At 41.0% G+C, this 21,222-nt stretch overlaps 1 protein-coding gene across 4 annotated transcripts in view; it reads right to left on the reverse strand.

The window, feature by feature from the left end:
• Positions 1–11,678: 11,678 nt before the first annotated feature.
• sacm1la (SAC1 like phosphatidylinositide phosphatase a) overlaps positions 11,679–21,222 on the reverse strand; it is a 139,092-nt gene continuing 129,548 nt past the window's right edge. For all 4 annotated transcript variants that reach the window (XM_033637331.2, XM_033637333.2, XM_078176122.1 and 1 more), the window contains 3 exons: positions 18,074–18,166; positions 17,935–17,992; positions 11,679–12,468 (listed from right to left, as the gene is read on the reverse strand). In XM_033637331.2, the coding sequence (XP_033493222.1) occupies positions 12,332–12,468; positions 17,935–17,992; positions 18,074–18,166 (288 nt within the window). In that variant the 3' untranslated portion in view covers positions 11,679–12,331. The remainder of the gene's footprint in view (positions 12,469–17,934; positions 17,993–18,073; positions 18,167–21,222) is intronic.

The following is a 21,222-nucleotide window of genomic DNA, read 5'->3' on the forward strand; positions in this document are numbered from 1 at the left end:
TTTGGATGTTGATTAGGCTATTTGAAACGATTTTTCATGGGCCTATAAATGAACGCCAATGAATCATGAAAGTAATATCTCAAGTCTTTTTTTTGCACATCATCCTCTGTAACACACAAGCGGTAAAGAGTCCACTGGCTTTCTGAAATAATCATCTTCTGAATAATATCATGTAGCCTAACGTTTAGCCATCATCTCACTTCCCTTCACTGACCACAGCGGGTTTCCATGGCAACGCTTGTGAACTACAGAGATTAAATAGTCCGCTCAGCTGTGGCTTGTGAAAAACTCATGATTTTAACTGTAAAACATATTAAAGCATAAATAATTGATTTAATATTCATTTCTTTGGTAAGTGACCATGGTATAAGCGGGTTAATGCCCTTCGAGGTGTCCATTATCAGGAATGAATGGACTTCACGGAAGCTTCGCGTCAGACGGTTCACGCCTCCGCGTCGTCCATTAATTCCTGATAATGGACACCTCGTCGGGCATTTACCCTTACATCACTACTGAAAATACGTTCGAGACTAGAGTCATAACATCTTCAGAAGCCCCGGAAAAATGCTTGGTGACGCCACTGGTATTCTCATTAATCTCCTTTGTGTATGGATTCATTTCTTTTAGACTCTGGCTTGGAGCGGGAGACGGGACCTGTGTTATCCGTCTGTCGCCGGGTTCCCTTGCATTATGAACATGTATTTGGGTTCATGGGTTTGAACTGTGCGGGTTGATATTATTGTTTGCATTGTTGTTGGTTGTTGTTTGCACTTGGGCTTTTGTATAATACACTGCGGGGAAGCTGAATGGTGTTGGGTGTTTTGTGGCTTGCTGCTCATTTTTCTGGTGTACAATTGTTTGGTGAGGGAGTTGGAGGCTCTGCCAAGTCCTTTGTTGGTGTTCAATTAGAGATCCTATGTTTTTTGTCAGAATGACCCTCTGACTGGCACCCCAGTATTAGACCAGCAACCGCTACACAGTTGGCACTGGAGCATCACATGTTGGACAGTATCTATCACTCCATCACACCACCCTGGTGTTTCCCTACCAACAGTAGCCCACTCCACAGTCCAAAGTGCCCCAGCCTGAATCTTGTCAGCTAGATTTCATCTTCTCTGTATAGTTTGGCAATACTGTGTCACTTAGCCCAATTGAAAAAAGATGCCCAGCCTCATGTGACAAGAGTGTGGAGGCAGTTCTTGGATGATGAAGGCATTAATGCCAATGACTGGCCCTCTTGTTGTCCTGACCTAAATCCAACTGAGCACCTATGAAACGTTATGTATGGGTGCATCCAATATATAATTGAGCAGAATATATGAATGCACTATACAAGAGAGGACAGTGCTGACTATCTGCTAAGGGGACTTGGGTCCTTTAGAGTACAGGGGGCACTCCTGAGGACCTTCTGTGACTCGGTGGTGGCATCAGCCATCTTCTATGGAGTGGTTTGCTAGGGCAGCAGCATCTTTACAGCTGACAGGAAGAGACTTAACAGACTGATAAAGAAGGCCAACTCCATTCTTGGATGCTCTCTCAACCCGGTGGAGGTGGTGGGAAAAAGGAGAATGATAGCCAGGCTATCATCCCTTACGGACAACATGTTCTTCCCCATGCAAGACACTATGACAGGACTGGGCAGCTCCTTCAGTGACAGGCTGCTTCAGTCACAGTGTTTGAAGGAGAGATAACGCAGGTCCTTCCTTCCTGCTGCTGTCAGACTATACAACCAACAATACTCCCAGTAGACCACAAATATGAAAACCACTGACAATCAATCATCCTTCTTGTGCAATATCTGTATCTGTATACACTAACTGCGAAATATCTACACTTGATACACGCAATAATGAAAATTCTACCACTCAGCCTGTCTATTTATTATTATATCTTGCTTTTATTTTTAACTGCTTACAATCCAAGCACTAAGGTACAATATCAGTATTGTAAAAATGTGCAATATCTGTACTTCCATCGGTCAGTAATGTAAAATCCGCTATTCGGTCTGTTTCTTCATAACATTCTGTTTCTTTTTAATGCTTCCTTATTATATTGCTTTGTGTTTCTAAACTGTTTATTATACTGCTCTTGTTTTTGTACAGTTTACTTATTTTCCACACTTCTGTATTGCTTTGTATTTTTTTTCTACTGTTTGCACTATCCCTTTGCTGCTGTAATGTTGCAAATTTCCCTGCTGTGGGACAAATAAAGGATTATTTTATCTTATCTTATCAGACACCGCCAAGTACCACTGCAGACTGTCCAGGAGCTCACTGATGCCCTGATCCAGGTCTGGGAGGATTTTTTTTTTTTTTTTTATCATTTTATTATTACCCTAAAACCTTTCTTACCCTAAAAGTAGTTATGTTAACTTTGATTAGGTAGGCCTACACCTTACACAGTCTAATAAAACAGCCCTGCATAAATCCTATCGTATATGTTCAGTTATTGACAGCTCCATTCATATCAATAAGGGTACTAAGTATTGGTACCTCTCTCAGTGTGACACAATACAATTCAACAGCACCACAAACTACAGCTTCCAAACTAACCATCCAGGTGAATCAACACCTCTTTCACAGTTTTAGCAAAAAGTAAACATTATAACCTTCACACAGGGAGAATTTATTGCATAAGTGTTGTATAAGCTAGACTGTGTTAGTTTTAGCTTGGTGGACGGAGTGAACTTAAGTGTAAATTGTGTAAAAACAGCAGAAACAGCTATATGGAACATAACCTCTCACCAGCATGTTAAAATATCTACAGGACAAACAGACAAAGTACAGAAGACTTGACCTGAGTACCCTAAGTGGTAGTGTAGTGTAATGTCTACATTACATTAATGTAATGAGGTGTTTATACTGTACCTTTAAGTTGAACTTTAAAGACACGTGTTGAAGCAATGTACTCTGTGCACTGAGAAGTCACACACTGGTTTATTATTTTATGTATTCCTATGAGACACACACTCACTGAGCATTTAAGTATTGTGGTGGAGAAGTACCTAGGCATCATTTCTAAAAAATAGCATGAGGATGGGCTCAGAAACACTGGTGGAAAGTTAGGGGAATTACAGCTTGTCCTGATATGACCCTGGTAAGAGGAGGCGGTCTTAGATTGTCCAGGAAAACGTTACGAGTACAAGTAAAGAGGCGGGATTTAGGATGAAAGGAGAAAAAGTGAAGACTCAGCAGAAATATGACACCGTTATGGTGGTAGGATGAAAGGAAAAAAAGTGGAAACTCAGCAGAAATGTGACGTCGTTACGATCAGAGCCAAGTGGGAAGGATTAAGAAAGAGACGATTCAGCAGAAAATCTTCACAATAAAAACAAGTGCGCAAACAAAGAAATTTCAGTCTTGCTCCGGAGTTTGACTCATTGAGTTGTATTGTGCTGATGCCTGCGTGCACAATAAAACTCAGCTGCATCTGATTCTACGTGTCTCCAGTGATTTTTTTTACCTCTGAGTATTTGAGTTTTTGATATCTAGACAACTTAAAAACAAAATGCTTCCAGCTATGGCTATCAGGCATACAAAAGCCAAACGAACAATGCTGCCATGATGGTAATCTGTGTGTATTCACTGGAGTTTACTGACATTTACAGAAACCACAGGATGAAGTCTGGTTCTGGAAGGAGAGCACTGAAGACTGCTGAGGAGAAACACTGGGTCATTTACATGTTCCACCATAAACTATATTACTGATTCTGGCTTCCAGTACCAGTAAGACTTGTAGAATGTTGTTTATAGATTCGATTCAAAATAATACATTTACAGCTATACAATCCCAAATGCTCCTAATATATAACACTAATGTACAATCTTCAGACATAAAAACATCAGCTGTACTGCACAGGGTTGTAACATCATTTGCAAACTTGTCACACAAACTGTAAACTTGGAAAGCAAAATATCTGTCTTTTGCACCGATTTGCAACTTGCAAACAGATGTTGAAAGTGTTTCATTTTATAAGGTTGAATACTTTATATGATTTCCTTCCTGGCTCCATTATGTTTATAAGCAAAACATACAAAAGCCACAGTAGAGATATAACGATTACATCCAAAAACAAATCAAAGTATAACTGTGGAGCCTTCAGGTCAGGTTTCAGCCGGTAGCAGTACATGGTGGACACAAACTCTTACTGTTTTCTTTATATAATGATATGACAGTACAATGTCCAAACAGACTTCAAATAAGGTGCTGCTGAGTGACTGCTACTTCCTGTTCCAGATGGAACCATCACTTTATCCCACAAATAATACTGCATTAGATCTGTACATGCAAATCTCAGTTTAAAATGCCATGATGTCCATGAGACAGATTTCACCTACACGCACATATTACATACATATTACATATGACAGTCAGTGTTCATTCTTGTGAGTTGTGAAATGTTAAAACAAAAACAAAACACAACTTTGCTTAAGGTCCACTTACTGCTGTAACTTACAACTCCACAACAACTGAGCATTAAGCTCAGTTTGTTGATAGAGGCCATAAGATGTAGCTGAGATACTGATGTTTTTTTAGTTTATATTCACAAGTTATCTTGTGTAAATAAGAGATCAATACATTTTGTGCATGCTTTATCTCATTTACAAACATTGTCTTGTTTGCACAAGCTATTATAATGCACGTTATCTTGTTCCCACAAGTTATTATCCAGTTTGCAAAAAAAAAGATATCATCTTGTTTGCACAAGATAACCTCATTTGCACAAGTAATTATCTAATGTGCACACGATTAAAAAAGATCTTTTCTTGGATATGGGGACTCCATAAGGAAGTGTACCTTGGTCTATACTGGCATACGTTATATAGTTCAGACAGAGATATGACAACCTCTTTGAAAAGCTAGCATGATGAGAGCACAGTTAGATACACATTTGACTAATGTAGCAATAGTGTGAAAATCAATCACTTACCCAAAGGCTTGCACTACTTGTTGGTATGATCTGATACATGAGATAATGTTTGCAGGAATGATCTTAAACACAGGAATGAAAACTAAAACCACATTTTGCATGTTAAATCATACACAGAATAGAAGGCACAGTACGAACAAGTACATCTTAAAACAACATCAGAGAAAGGTTTCAAAACCAAAGTCTTATCTTACTATTATATAAAGGTTTAAATGTCTGTGCTCTCCATGAGGGGGCAGCTTTATAAGGCTGCATTTGGACAAACCCCAACCCTTTGTAAGGGAAACAGGAAAATGAACCAGACTGAAACATTCATGAACAAGTGCACTATGGAAGCTGAGCACTGCCATGATTACTGATTGGTGTTTTGTTTTGTTTTGTTTTTATGCCTGAGATCTCAATTTAGTTACTATTAATAATAATCTTGAGATAAACTGTTTGGACTCAACCACAACCTAATTATCTAGTAATCTGAAGATACAGTGGTGCTTCTAGATCTTATAATACTACTATAATAAGAAATTGGAATATAATAATATAATAGTAACATTATGTGTAAGCCCCTCTTCCTTTCACCTCAGTCTGTTCTCCCATTAAGCTATTCCAGTGAGCCAGCCTGCACAATACCAGAGCCTCCCCAAAATGGAATGCAGCCATCATTATTAAATTCACCTGTGCTTTTCCCACTATGAAATGACCCAAAAGTATCCAAGTGGAAGCAAGGATAAGAGCTGGGCTGAGGTCCAATACTCCAAAAATTACTTTTTGTTTTTTACTTAAACAATTGACCTTAACCGAAAATGTCATGAGGTTGCTCAGGAAAAGACAACCTCAGTACGAAGAGAATCTGACTGCACATACACTAGGCTACACTGAACTGACAAAATGTCTGTTTTATAGTTACTGACATGTTTTATGTCGTAGAACAAAACCTGAATCTCACTTAAGCTTTTGTTAACCACAGACCTTATTTGAGGCATTTTACCAAAATCCCATTCAAAAAAAGTATTGACTTTTAGACGAGAGAACCGGAAGTGCTAAAAGCGCTAACGGAGTTCCGGGTTTACTGGCACACTCTATATCAAGATGTCACAGTGAAGTTGACCTTCGACCTTTTGAATATAAAATGTCATTACTTCATTATTTTATCCTATTAGACTTTTGTGTGAAGTTTTGCCATATTTGGCTTAATGCAACACTTACCTTTCTGGAAATTTTACACTTTTCTGTGTTTAGGTTAAAATGCTATTAATATGCTGATGGCACACTAATATCTAAGTGAATTCCACCAGAAATAAAAACTCATAATTATACCATTCTCATATGGTGAGAGGCCTCCGACTGACGTAACTGCTCGCGGCCGCACTTCCCCCGCATCTCGCGGCGATGTTACGCGAGCGGTTACGTCAGCTCTAGGCTAGGAGTTAACCCCATCAAACCAGCTGTTCCCAGCGTCCTTCTGGCGAACTCCCGCTCGCTGGACACGAAAATGGATTACATCCGACTGTGGAGATCCACTCACCGAGGAGGGAGGGACTGCTGCTTCCTTGTGTTCACTGAGACATGGATGAATGGTAACATATCAGACTCCGGTGTTGAGCTAACGGGACTAACACTACATAGAGCAGACAGGGAGGCTGCATCATCTGGTAAGCTCCATGGTGGTGGTCTGGCAATAAACATTAACAGTTCATGGTGCTGTGATATAAAGAGGATCTCCCAGTTCTGCTCTCAGGATGTGGAGTTTCTGATTGTGAAATGTCGACCCTTTTCATGTTACTATTGCACTATATGTTGCACAAATTGTTTCTATATACAATACAATAGTCTCTATATAGTCTGTAGGCAAACCCTGGAGATCTTGCCTCCGGAAGAAGAGCGGAAGAGCCCTGGTTTCCGGTTGTAGGCTGTTTGTAGTCCGCGTGATATTGACCAATCACATTTGAGCCGGCTGCAGTTGTTGCCAGGTTAAACGGTCCGTGCGGTGAACTAACGAGGCGGAACATAATTGGCAAACTCACTGCAAACTCTGAATCCATCGCAATGTTTCAGCATATTTACTTATATATAAACGGAAGTCGGAAACGGAAATTCACCTCCTCTGCCCAAATCAAACCGGAATGCCAAAAAATCGGGGGTCTGCCCCAGAGGCTGTTCCGCCATCTGCCAGAAGTCAGACGCTGAATACAGCCGATGGGTTCCGAGAATGCGTTTCCACTTACTAGTAACGTTAATGCTACTATCGAACGTTAGCACTGTAACCTTATTCTAAAACTCATCAGTCATCACTGACTCTGGTTGAGTTTTAAAACTCCGGGGTTACGTTTTACTGTCTTGGTTGTAACGTTACACTCACTCTCCTCTTCCATGTATCTAATGTTACCTTGCCAACGCCTACGTCTATCATAGAGGTAATGAGGACGTAATGGAGGAGGGGGGAGTAGGCCTTTGGAGGGAGATGGAGTTGCAGGAAGAGGGGGATGGGACTGTGGAGGGAGGCGTGGATGTTCAGATTTTTTCTAAGTGCTGTGTGAAATGCAAGAAAGGTAAGAGTTGCTTTAAGAATTATTGAGTGATAGCCAAAAACATGATTTGCGAGGTAACACTGACCTTGACCTTTGACCACCAAATCCTAATCAGTTTCTTCTTCAGTCCAAGTGGACACCTGTGTTAAAATTCAAGATATTACCTTAAGGTGTTCTGGAGATATCGGGTTCACAAGAATGAGACGGATACAAGATTACAGTAACCTTGACCTTTGACCACCAAAATCTAATCAGTTAATCGCAACCATTTTACTTTTGTGACTGGTAGCCTATAATACTCTCTTACTTTAATTGCAAGTCATATTTTTTACCAGGTTGTCCATGATTATATAGCCTGCATGAAACAACGCTAAAGAAGGCACGGGCAGAAATATCTAAAATGCACTTACAGTATTTCATCTTCAGATCACTGTTTATACCACTACAGAACCATGATAGTAATATCTACTGTCACATAACAACATAGCCCAGTTTAAGTGCAGTCGGATTCCCTTAGGACCATGGTTGTCTTTTCCTAAGTCCTTATGAATTCTCTGTCACATGTCTCCTTAACCCCATGATGTTTCCATCGGGGTCAAGAAAAAGTGGTTAGGAAAAGACAAAGGACATCATGTTTTGATTATTTGACACAGGTCTCTAAAAACCTAGTTAATAACTGATTTGTTAAAAGACTCAAATAGGTCTGGTGTTTTTCCCACTGACAGTCAGTACGTTTACATGATATTAGCCACAGTAAATGTATTGTGTTAGCCTGACTAAAACCGGACTTTTAAAATACAAGTAAACATGTTATTCTGACTGAAATTGTACTATATTGAATTTCTCAAAGTTGGACTAACACATCCAGATAATGTGATTGGGAGCAGAATTTCTCCTGCATGTGCACAGTCAGTCAGACCCAAACTGGCCTAGGTGCTCTGCATATGCTCCACAGTTTCCACCCTGGGCTTTGACCTTGAAGTCGAATTACATTAAATGTGTAACAGAGGAAGACACCAGTAACAGCATGGCGAAATCTACATCCAGAGCTGTGCATTTTTGGATGGACATAATGTACAGAGTTGTCCAAAGCAGTCCACCATGGTACCAGTTTGCCACTAAATAACCATAGCTAACTTGTTTGTCGATTGTTTGGTCTGTGATGTAATAGGTCAACCAGAAAAAGGTCCAGTACTAACAAGCTGAAATGGGACATATCACCACTTACCATAGAGGAGTCGGACATACTTTGGTAATTAATTGATTTCCCACCTGTGCTTGTATACTGGTACAAGGACAGACGTCCAATTAAATGGCCTTGTCAAGCTATAAATGTAGCTCCATTAAACTGAATTGAGTTTTTCCCCTGGATAGAAAGCTAATCAACTAACCACAGCTTTGTAAGCCAAATTAAGAATGGGGTTGTTACCGTCCCATCTAGCTAGCTAAAGCAGTGGCAAATAAAATCACGCCCCTTTCCCCAACCCAAATGCACCATGCCACACCACATAAACTGTTCAGGAATGTCTTGATGAACAGGACAAAGAGCTTGAGGCGTCTACCTGGCCTCCAAATTCCTGAGATCCCAATCTGATTGAGCATCTGTCGGAAATGTGCGTACCCCACCTTACAACCCACAGGACTCATGGACTTGCCACCAACGCCCTGGTGCCAGACACCACAGTGATGTGTCGTATTAGGGGTATCAGTACATCCCACAGATGCTCTATCAGATGTTAGGGCTGGCTCAGGCTTGCCCTGTACCAGCCCCTAGTTAGGCTGACTTAGGCCTAGTCTGCCGGAGGACCCCCCTATAATACACCGGGCACCTTCTCTCCTTCTCTCTCTCTCTCTCTCGTATTCTATGACTGCATCTTGCTAACTCGGCCATTCTGGATGTCACTAACTCGGCTTCTTCTCCGGAGCCTTTGTGCTCCACTGTCTCTCAGGTTGACTCATATCGCAGCGGTGCCTGGATAGCGTGACGTGTGTGGTTGTGCTGCTGCCGTGGTCCTGCCAGATGCCTCCTGCTGCTGCTACCATCATTAGTCATTAGTCATACTTCTGTTATTATACACATATGACTATTGTCACACATGTATACTGCCAGATATTAATACATACTTTCAACATATTGTACCACAGTAGCCAGAACTATAACTATAATATTATTACTTTCAATAATGTTGTTGTAAGCTACTGTCATTACCTGCATATCTCTCTCTCTCTCTCTCTCTCTCATTGTGTCATGCGGATTACTGTTAATTTATTATGCTGATCTGTTCTGTACGACATCTATTGCACGTCTGTCCGTCTTGGAAGAGAGATCCCTCCTCAGTTGCTCTTCCTGAGGTTTCTACCGTTTTTTTTCCCCGTTAAAGGGTTTTTTTGGGGAGTTTTTCCTTATCCGCTGCGAGGGTCCAAAGGACAGAGGGATGTCGTATGCTGTAAAGCCCTGTGAGGCAAATTGTGATTTGTGATATTGGGCTTTATAAATAAAATTGATTGATTGATTGATTGATTGATCAGATCAGGATCTGGAAGATTAGGCCAGGTCGACACCTTGTGCTCTGTGTCACGTTCCTTGGGCCATTCCTGAGCAGTTTTTATGATGTAGCATGGTACACTGTCCTGCTGGGGGGGCACTGCTATTGGGGAATACTATTGTCATGGGGGGTGAGGGTACCTGGTCTGTAACAGTGTTTGGGTGGGTGGAGCATGCCAAGTGGCATTCACATGAATACCAAGCCCAAGGTTTCCCAGCAGAACATTGCATTGTGACAAGATCAACAATGATATTCACTTTACCTGACAATGGTTTTATTGTTGTGGCTGATCAGTGTGCACCGCTGTTGCTGTCAGTAGACTTAAAGAAATTACATCTCTTAAATTGACATATGATTGTTGTAAAAACAACTGCTCCTAGCAGCCGCTACCACAGCCACTGTGTTCTGTGTAATGATAAATGTGATGGCTAAATGATCACACTACAAATGCATTTATTATCTTAGGAGAAAAGGTATTATAAAAAAACCTCAATAAGTAAAACATTAATCGTAGTTGAGCTAATAAGACACTATTTAATCATCAACCATGGATAGACATGGTGATCTCGAAATGTCATGCAGCAATTTTATTTTTATATCATTCTCAGTCAACAGTTTCTCATGATTATCAAAGAAAAATGCTGATGTCTGTAAGATGACTTACAACAACCTGTGCAGCGGTATCTACCTCATCCACACTTTTCGAAAATTGTTCAGGCTATTATTCTGCTGCCATTTTTCATGGATGTAGCTTAGTAGCTAACTAGTTTTGTAGAAGGACGACATGTTGAACTGTTTCTCCCACAAGTTTTACCAAAATCCATAAATCGCACAACACCAGACCTACATGAATCTCTGAACAAATCAAAGATGTGGGCTGAGATGCAGAGGTCTGGAACCAGCTAAGAAAACAACCACAGACACTGAGTGTATCAGTACTGAACAGATGTATGCAGGGAACACATTTTGGTTTTTTTTCATGGGGCAAAGGCATCATAGATATTCTCCCAAAGTTAGCTTAATAGAAAGATGTATTGTTCACTCCAGTTACATACAGATTAGCCAGATATTTATATTTCATATGCAAGTTCGTAAGGCTTGTTACATTCAAAACTCAAAGTGGACACACTGTATAGAGTGCACTATTTATCAGTTCGATACATCATTACTATGTAATAAATTGCATCTTGAGTGCCACATCATTGACAGTAACTGTTCAGGGTTAATTGACCTTAATAAATAATCACATTGAGTTTCTTTAAAGCTGCACTAATCAAGATTTTTATATTAATGATGGATCAAATGACTGTGTGTAGCGTGAAAGCGGTCATTTGTGGTGATGAACACAGAGAATTATCACTAACTCCGAAGCACTACAGAGCTTTCTAACTTCTTCAGCTCACTGTTTTGGTTTTACGGTCCAAAACTCTGCTCTTATCAACTTCATTTCTAGCAGCAGGCAGCTGTTTGAAGTAAAAAGCTCTGAAAATTTCCTGTACACTACTGCCCAACTTCAAAAAATTAAAATTAGTCACTGTTTGCAAACATGTTAGTCATATCAACTTTACACGGTGTTTACAGGTTGTTCCAAAGACTGTGTACTTGTACAAACTGCACTTGACATCTCCTTCACTCTTTGGTTGTTTTTGTTGTACTGATTTAGACAGGACATCTTAATACTTTTATCATTTATTTGTACACAGAGTTTGTTGATATTATGTAATTTCCAGCATAGCTCCACCAAACTTGACAACCTGACTGGAGGTCTGATCAGCCAGAATAATCAAAAACACCTATGTGGGTGAACAGGGCTGCTAACTAAAAGGCTTGTAATGAAGCACAATAGAAAAATTCTTGTTATAACATTGTGACAGATTTATATTTTTAAGAATGATTCACAAATAAGAAAATGAGCACTAGTGTTAGGAGTCTTTTTGGTGGAAAATAATTAACACAGAAACAGTTACCTAAAGTGCCATCACAGATCCTTTGTATAACTGACAACCTACGGCCTACATAACAAACAAACCAGCATAACCAACCTAAAGATACAGTATATGAAATCTAGGAAATTCAATGCAAACCATGTGATGGAGTGTGTGCAGTACAACTGAAGAGGGTTAATAATGTAGACAAATAACAGAAAAACTGTTTTGGATGAGGAAGTCTGGAGGGCAGTATGAAGGCAGCAGATCAGTCTGGAGTCCAGACCTGGGGAAGAAGACTTTAAAGATTATGAGGTATATGAACCTGCTGGGCCCAGATACTCCTCACATACGCGCACACACACACACACACACACACAAAAACATGCATGCATGCATGCATGCTCAGTCCAGCTTCTCCTTGTGAACCAGTTTGGGGGCGTCCACAAAGTCTTGGCCGTTAAACAGGATGATAGTGGCTGTAATCGCACTAGCAGCCCCCCAGAACATCACATAAGCCAGGGTCTCTGTCCAAGTGTCACCTGGAAAACATATTGTAGTCATTTAGTCTGGTTTTCAAAACCACAACTAGAATTACTGGCACACAATTGTATGCCTCCACACACCAGTCATGTTTCTCTTACAAGTTACATCCATGTCTGTGAAAACCTGGATGCTTCACACACAGCTTCTCCCCAACAGCACAGGGAATCTATACAATCAGCACAGTTCCAAGTTGGACACCCAAGATAAGTGTCACCAGTTCTGACTGGGGCTGGGTATCGCCACTGATTTCCTGAATCAATTCGATTTCGATTCAAGGGGTCCCAATTTGATTTGAATCCTGATAGTGATTCGATAGTGTAACATTTACAAGGAATTATTTTTTAAAAAGAATAAAATCACAACAGGAATAAAACTGAATATGTTATAACTAAATGTTGTTTCTAGAACAGCAATTCAGTATCTGACCAAATGTCTCCCCTTCTGTTCCTGAGTTGTGATGTTCAACAATGGCCAGAAAAGTGTTTTTGCAGAATATTATGATGTTAAAGTGAAGTTAACCTTTGACCTTTTGGATATAAAATGTCATCACCTCATCATTTATCCTATTAAACATTTGTGTGAAGTTTTGTCATAATTAGCATAATTGCTGTGGTTTTGAGTTCTGGCCAAAACCATGTTTTGTGAGGTCACAGTGACCTGACTATCGACCAGGCCAGACTTCAATACTGAGGGTTAAAAGGGTTTTCTTCATAAATTAAATGTAACACAGCATGCCTTAGAGATTAACAAATGGTCATTTGGTCATGGGTGAAGTATTCCTTTAAGTGTCAGCATCTGGAATACTGTCGCCCAACATCTCTCTGACACAAAATGTGCATTCCAATACCCATACAACCATACTATATAGTATACCAGAATGTATGTCCCAATACGTAGTATGTCAATTGCAGTATGCCAAAAATACCAGGATGTTCTACGACATCCAGTCGTATTTTGCAGTATGCAAGCCAGCATGCTTTTCTGGCTGTTCTGACGCACAATCCTCTGCACAGATGAAGATTTGTCACATCACCAGAGCTGCCAAGAGATGCCTGCTTGTTGACAGCTGCTTGACAGCTCTCAGAGGCTGCAATAACAGCACATTCAAGTAAGTGATGACTAACCCAGTAGTAAAAACAGGAATATTAATTGTTGAAATGAACAAAATAATCATATACAGTACAGGCCAAAAGTTTGGACACACCTTCTCATTCAATGCGTTTTCTTTATTTTCATGACTATTTACATTGTACAAAACCCAAAACCAGTGAAGTTGGCACGTTGTGTAAACCGTAAATAAAAACAGAATACAATGATTTGCAAATCCTTTTCAACCTATATTCAATTGAATACACTGCAAAGACAAGTTACTTAATGTTCGAACAGGTAAACTTTGTAATTTTTTGCAAATATTAGCTCATTTGGAATTTGATGCCTGCAACATGTTTCAAAAAAGCTGGCACAAGTGGCAAAAAAGACTGAGAAAGTTGAGGAATGCTCATCAAACACTTATTTGGAACATCCCACAGGTGAACGGGCTAATTGGGAACAGGTGGGTGCCATGATTGGGTATAAAAGCAGCTTCCCTGAAATGCTCAGTCATTCACAAACAAGGATGGGGCGAGGGTCACCACTTAGTGAACAAATGCGTGAGCTGATTGTCGAACAGTTTAAGAACAACATTCCTCAACGAGCTATTGCAAGAAATTTAGGGATTTCATCATCTACGGTCCGTAATATCGTCAAAAGGTTCAGAGAATCTGGAGAAATCACTGCACGTAAGCGACAAGGCCGAAAACCAACATTGAATGCCCGTGACCTTCGATCCCTCAGGCGGTACTGCATCAAAAACCGACATCAGTGTGTAAAGGACATCACCACATGGGCTCAGGAACACTTCAGAAAACCACTGTCAGTAACTACAGTTTGTCGCTACATCTGCAAGTGCAAGTTAATACTCTATAATGCAAAGCGAAAGCCATTCATCAACAGCACCCAGAAACGCCGCCGGCTTCGCTGGGCCCGAGCTCATCTAAGATGGACTGATGCAAAGTGGAAAAGTGTTCTGTGGTCTGACGAGTCCACATTTCAAATTGTTTTTGGAAACTGTGGACGTCGTGTCCTCCGGACCAAAGAGGAAAAGAACCATCCGGACTGTTATAGGCGCAAAGTTCAAAAGCCAGCATCTGTGATGGTATGGGGGTGTATTAGTGCCCAAGGCATGGGCAACTTACACATATGTGAAGGCACCATTAATGCTGAAAGGTACATACAGGTTTTGGAGCAACATATGTTGCCATCCAAGCAACGTCTTTTTCATGGACGCCCCTGCTTATTTCAGCAAGACAATGCCAAGCCACATTCTGCACGTGTTACAACAGCATGGCTCCATAGTAAAAGAGTGCGGGTACTAGACTGGCCTGCCTGTAGTCCAGACCTGTCTCCCATTGAAAATGTGTGGCGCATTATGAAGCGTAAAATACGACAACGGAGACCCCGGACTGTTGAACAACTTAAGCTGTACATCAAGCAAGAATGGGAAAGAGTTCCACCTGAAAAGCTTCAAAAATTGGTCTCCTCAGTTCCCAAACGTTTACTGAGTGTCGTTAAAAGGAAAGGCGATGTAACACAGTGGTAAAAAGGCCCCTGTGCCAACTTTTTTGCAATGTGTTGCTGCCTTTAAATTCTAAGTTAATGATTATTTGCAAAAAAAAACAAAGTTTCTCAGTTTGAACATTAAACATCTTGTCTTTGCAGTGTATTCAATTGAATATAAGTTGAAAAGGATTTGCAAATCATTGTATTCTGTTTTTATCTACGATTTACATAACGTGCCAACTTCACTGGTTTTGGGTTTTGTAGATTCTCACTGAAGGCATCAAAACTATGAATGAACACATGTGGAGTTATGTACCTAACAAAAAAAGGTGAAATAACTGAAAACATGTTTTATATTCTAGTTTCTTCAAAATAGCCACCCTTTGCTCTGATTACTGCTTTGCACACTCTTGGCATTCTCTCCATGAGCTTCAAGAGGTAGTCACCTGAAATGGTTTTCCAACAGTCTTGAAGGAGTTCCCAGGGGTGTTTAGCACTTGTTGGCCCCTTTGCCTTCACTCTGCGGTCCAGCTCACCCCAAACCATCTCGATTGGGTTCAGGTCTGGTGACTGTGGAGACCAGGTCATCTGCCGCAGCACTCCATCACTCTCCTTCTTGGTCAAATAGCCCTTACACAGCCTGGAGGTGTGTTTGGGGTCATTGTCCTGTTGAAAAATAAATGATGGTCCAACTAAACGCAAACCGGATGGGATGGCATGTCGCTGCAGGATGCTGTGGTAGCCATGCTGGTTCAGTGTGCCTTCAATTTTGAATAAATCCCCAACAGTGTCACCAGCAAAACACCCCCACACCATCACACCTCCTCCTCCATGCTTCACAGTGGGAACCAGGCATGTGGAATCCATCCGTTCACCTTTTCTGCGTCTCACAAAGACACGACGGTTGGAACCAAAGATCTCAAATTTGGACTCATCAGACCAAAGCACAGATTTCCACTGGTCTAATGTCCATTCCTTGTGTTTCTTGGCCCAAACTAATCTCTTCTGCTTGTTGCCTCTCCTTAGCAGTGGTTTCCTAGCAGCTATTTGACCATGAAGGCCTGATTGGCGCAGTCTCCTCTTAACAGTTGTTCTAGAGATGGGTCTGCTGCTAGAACTCTGTGTGGCATTCATCTGGTCTCTGATCTGAGCTGCTGTTAACTTGCCATTTCTGAGGCTGGTGACTCGGATGAACTTATCCTCAGAAGCAGAGGTGACTCTTGGTCTTCCTTTCCTGGGTCGGTCCTCATGTGTGCCAGTTTCGTTGTAGCGCTTGATGGTTTTTGCGACTCCACTTGGGGACACATTTAAAGTTTTTGCAATTTTCCGGACTGACTGACCTTCATTTCTTAAAGTAATGATGGCCACTCGTTTTTCTTTAGTTAGCTGATTGGTTCTTGCCATAATATGAATTTTAACAGTTGTCCAATAGGGCTGTCGGCTGTGTATTAACCTGACTTCTGCACAACACAACTGATGGTCCCAACCCCATTGATAAAGCAAGAAATTCCACTAATTAACCCTGATAAGGCACACCTGTGAAGTGGAAACCATTTCAGGTGACTACCTCTTGAAGCTCATGGAGAGAATGCCAAGAGTGTGCAAAGCAGTAATCAGAGCAAAGGGTGGCTATTTTGAAGAAACTAGAATATAAAACATGTTTTCAGTTATTTCACCTTTTTTGTTAAGTACATAACTCCACATGTGTTCATTCATAGTTTTGATGCCTTCAGTGAGAATCTACAATGTAAATAGTCATGAAAATAAAGAAAACGCATTGAATGAGAAGGTGTGTCCAAACTTTTGGCCTGTACTGTAGATTACCACCAACAACAGGAAACATCTATGAAAATAACAATAACAGAGAAATGCAGATGTTGTTTTACTGTGGTATATGTTATAATCTCCCTTGTATGCAATTATAAGTTAAAAGTTAAACTTAAAAAATTGCAGAGTAACAACAACAGCAGATCTCTCCGGATGGACCATTGTCTCTGGTGAGCTCAGTGAACATTTTGTTTTATCACCAAAGTAACAAATATATCAGAAAGACGGTCAAAGTTCAGGTTGTACTGTTTATGTCCCGATTGTGTGCATGCTGCATGCAACAGTATGTACTCTCTGAGAGCAGCTGCAGTACATAATAAAAGTAAAAGCCAAAATTATGCATTTTGGAACACACCTAACATCTTGAGGCTCTATCCCGTCGGTTTTGACAGAGAGGGAGTGGGATGGACTTCTCATTCAGGAAATACTGTTTGTTTATACTCTTACTTTATAACTGCATGGTGAAATAATACAGGCAGCAGGGAAGAAAGAATGTTGCTCTAAGTGGCCAGAAAGCCACACTCCCTATCAGGAATTTATGTATATAACCCTACCACCCTGTCTCCACTGCTTTTTGCCACTGGGCCCCTCGTAAATGTTGCTTGGTAAATCTTGGTCTGACTGCAGCTTTAAACTGCAGACTTTTTTACCCCACCGTCAAGTGTGGCCATTTAGAGCGGGTAAAAAGATGCGGTTAAACATCATGTGAAATTTATATGAAGACAAATCTGGCCTAATTGACAGGTTTTCAACTGTAATAGTGCTTCAATTCAACACCACAAAAAGTCACTATTTTGAACAGTTCATAACATTTTAACAAGGGAATAAAGTAACAAGTAACAAAACAAAAGAAATAAAAAACTATTAGTTATTGAAAGCACAAGCTAATAGCAAAACTACCAATGATGTTAAGACCTATTTAATCACAAATAACAGTCTCCTGTATCTTAAAAAAAATTGTTCACAGAAAAAGATTTCAGCAGTGCCAACCAACATTGACAAAATCAGTGTAGATTCATGAGTGGAGAAGAACTTACCAGCCATGAGAAGACAGACGATGCACATGGAAAATGCCACCAGCATAATGATGGGCAGCTGCAAGAGCAGGATTCAAAGGATCAGACTAACAGTCACATTAACTGCTGCTGAGAAGACAGAAAGTACTGATATACTGACCGTGAGGAACTTCCAGTCCTTCTGCACACGAAGAGGAGTGGGTCCGTCAGACTCATCGACAGCAAAGTTACCCAGAAACAGGTCAATAGAATCCTGAAACCAACAAAACCACAGTGACGCTGTGACTGGATTGATGATACTATTCCAAACCACATTTATTTCTTTACTGGGGCTCATTTCACAGCCAGCTTCACTGAAATGCAAAGGCCCAGACACACCAAACCCACTTCAGAGAACTAGCTAGGGATGGGCAACACAAGCAAAAACACTATTCGAAAATCGTAGCAACTATTCAAACCCCCCCCCCCCCCCCAGGAGCCACGCACACAGAGATCCATTCATCTTTAAAGGTCCGAACATACTCGGAACGGACTCCACGGAGGTCCGCACGGACTCAAAGCAGACGTCCGCAAGCCCTGTGCGCGCACACCGGTGACTGCTCAGCATGTATTTTTCACATCGCAGGGATTTTTCACTGACATTTTTACAGGAAACTACAACACGAAAGTGCACTCGACTATGAAAGCCCGAATGACTGCGGACATTCCTCACAGAGTAGTAGTCTCTGCATGTTTCTCCTGTTTGTAGAAGTGCATCAAACTAGCTGGTAGCCCATCTCACACCGCTGTAGCAATCCTAGACTGCCCTTGTGCGGTTAGGAGCTGAACTGCATGTCAAATAAAGGGGGGGAAATAAGACAGCGAATAGTAATGGTCGCATTAAAAAATTGATTTTTCAAAAATAAAACGACTATTCGAAATTCAAAAATCGTGACCCATCCCTAGAACTAGCAGCAATGAAAGCCGACTGTTGCATCGCCTCATGTCCTCTGTGCCTTGGCCAAAAACTTGCGCTTAAACACAGCACAAAGACTACAGCCGAAAGCCAACAAGCACATACATTCTGCACCTGTGTGAGAAGAAATAACTCTCCACACCAGCAGGCGTTGGTCGTCTGTATTCATCATTAAAAAAGGGAACCGGAAAACGGTCTTAACGCTAGTTAGCCAGTTAGCACATGAATAACACAATCCAATGTTGACAGAACAGAGCATATTTACTGTGTGCCAATGTAAAATAACACAAACCATCAAGAAATGTTTCTGCTAAAGAGCTCAGTGGATGAAGAAAAATAATCTGACCTCATGTAACAAGTTTGCTTTGGTCTCACTCGTTCTAGATTTTAGCTCTTTGTTTACTTTCCTCGCTTCTGTTTGTCCTCTTGTGCACTGAGCTGAACTGACAATCACTGTGATTTCATTCACAGATGGGCTCTGCCATTGCTGATTCAACATGCTGAATCAGCTGACAATAGCTGACAGGGGCGGACAGTGGTGCGTGAAACACTTCAATCATTATGGTGTCAGACGCTCACCGGTGTTAACTCTGTTGATGAAAACTATGATGAAAAGTTTTCGTCAACGACCTTTTTTCCATGACGAAAAGGAGACAATGACAAGCTAAAAATAGATCTTGATGATAAAAACTAAGACAAAATTTAGGTTTCATTTTCGTTGACTAGACTACACATGACGAAAATGTTTTTGGTGGACTATACAGCTAAAACACTCACAATGGAGCAGTGTCAGCCGTTGTTGCGAGTTGTGAGCTGTAATTCAGCAGTAAATGATCAGCCATGTGTGTCTGACTGTGGATGGTGAAGCTGCTGAATGGATTTGTGGAGTTTGTTAGTAGCAGCGGTGGCTGTTAGCAGTCAGCTCCGCTTGTTAGCCACTGAACGGCAGCGGAGCAAGCAGCCACCAGCCGCCGGACTTCACAGCTGTTGATTCCCGCAGGACTCCACTCAGAGCCAGATTGTCTTGATAAGGTTTATGGTCTGATGCTGTTTGACAAGCAGGTACAGTAGGAGGCTCAGTTATCTGAGAGTATAGCTGTGCTGTCAGTAAACAGTCTGAACTCAGATCAGTTTTGATGAAAGTTTTTCTGCTTCTTAACAGTGAGATGGATAAGTCAGAGTTTACATTGAACCTGGGTATATATCCTAGTTGTCTCTGATTAGTTATTTGCGGTGTTTTTGAGAGCATAAATAGAGAAATGTTGAGCTTTCCAAATGATGATCAGAATCAGAATCTCTTTATTGTCATTGTATGAGTACAACAAAATTGAGGTAGCAGCTCTCAGATTCAGTGCAATAGAGGTATACGTTAAAAACAAGGCAGCAAAACAACAGCTATAGAAATATCATAAAAATAAACTTTAAATAAGAAATAAAAAATATCACTAAACTGTACAAAACAAATTACACTAGTATACAGATTTACACTATCATTTCAAGTAGAACCCAGTCTATTATATATTGCACAGATGGCTGTATATTGCACAGTAGAGTATTTAGTGAATATTCAAGTGTTTTCAGGATTGTGCAGAGTTCAGTGCAATGACAGCTTTGGGGTAAAAGCTGTTTTTCAGTCTGTTTGTTTTTGCTTTGATGGTCCTAAAGCACCTCCCTGAGGGCAACAGTTCAAATAGGTGGTGGCCAGGGTGGGATGGGTCTCTGAGGATGCTGTGGGCTCTCCTGAGGCAGCATGTATTGTAAATGTCCTCAAGATAGAAGACGGTAGAAGGACACTAACAGTTTCTGTGTTAAGTTATTCTTCCTGAGTATCCTTAGGAAATACAGTCTCTGTTGTGCCTTCTTCAGCAGTGCCGTGGTGTTTGTTGTCCATGACAGGTCCTCCTTGATGTGAGTGCCGAGGAACCTGAAGTCTGAGACCATCTCCACTCCGTCCCCATTGATGACAATAGGCTGAATGTCAGATTTCCTCCACCTGAGGTCGACTATCAGCTCTTTTGTTTTGGAGGTGTTGAGGATGAAATTGTTCATGGAGCACCATGCTGACAGCCTTTTCACCTCCTCCCTGTATGCAGTCTCATCTCCTCCTGAGATGAGCCCCGCTACGGTGGTATCATCCGCAAACTTAATGCCGTTGTTCGGGTTGGTGGGTGCGCAGTCGTGGGTATAGAGGGTATAGGTGGCTAGGTGGCTGGGAAATGTATTGCTCCAAATAATATTGCAATAATTAAGATGAGACTCAAATAATGACCGATATAATGTTACAAGTGCTTCAGCAGGTAAGAAATGCCTCATCCAACATATTTTGATAGTTTCTTAGTTAATACATCAATATG

Source organism: Epinephelus lanceolatus, chromosome 16 (genome assembly GCF_041903045.1).
Source record: "Epinephelus lanceolatus isolate andai-2023 chromosome 16, ASM4190304v1, whole genome shotgun sequence".
NCBI classification, from domain to species: domain Eukaryota; kingdom Metazoa; phylum Chordata; class Actinopteri; order Perciformes; family Serranidae; genus Epinephelus; species Epinephelus lanceolatus.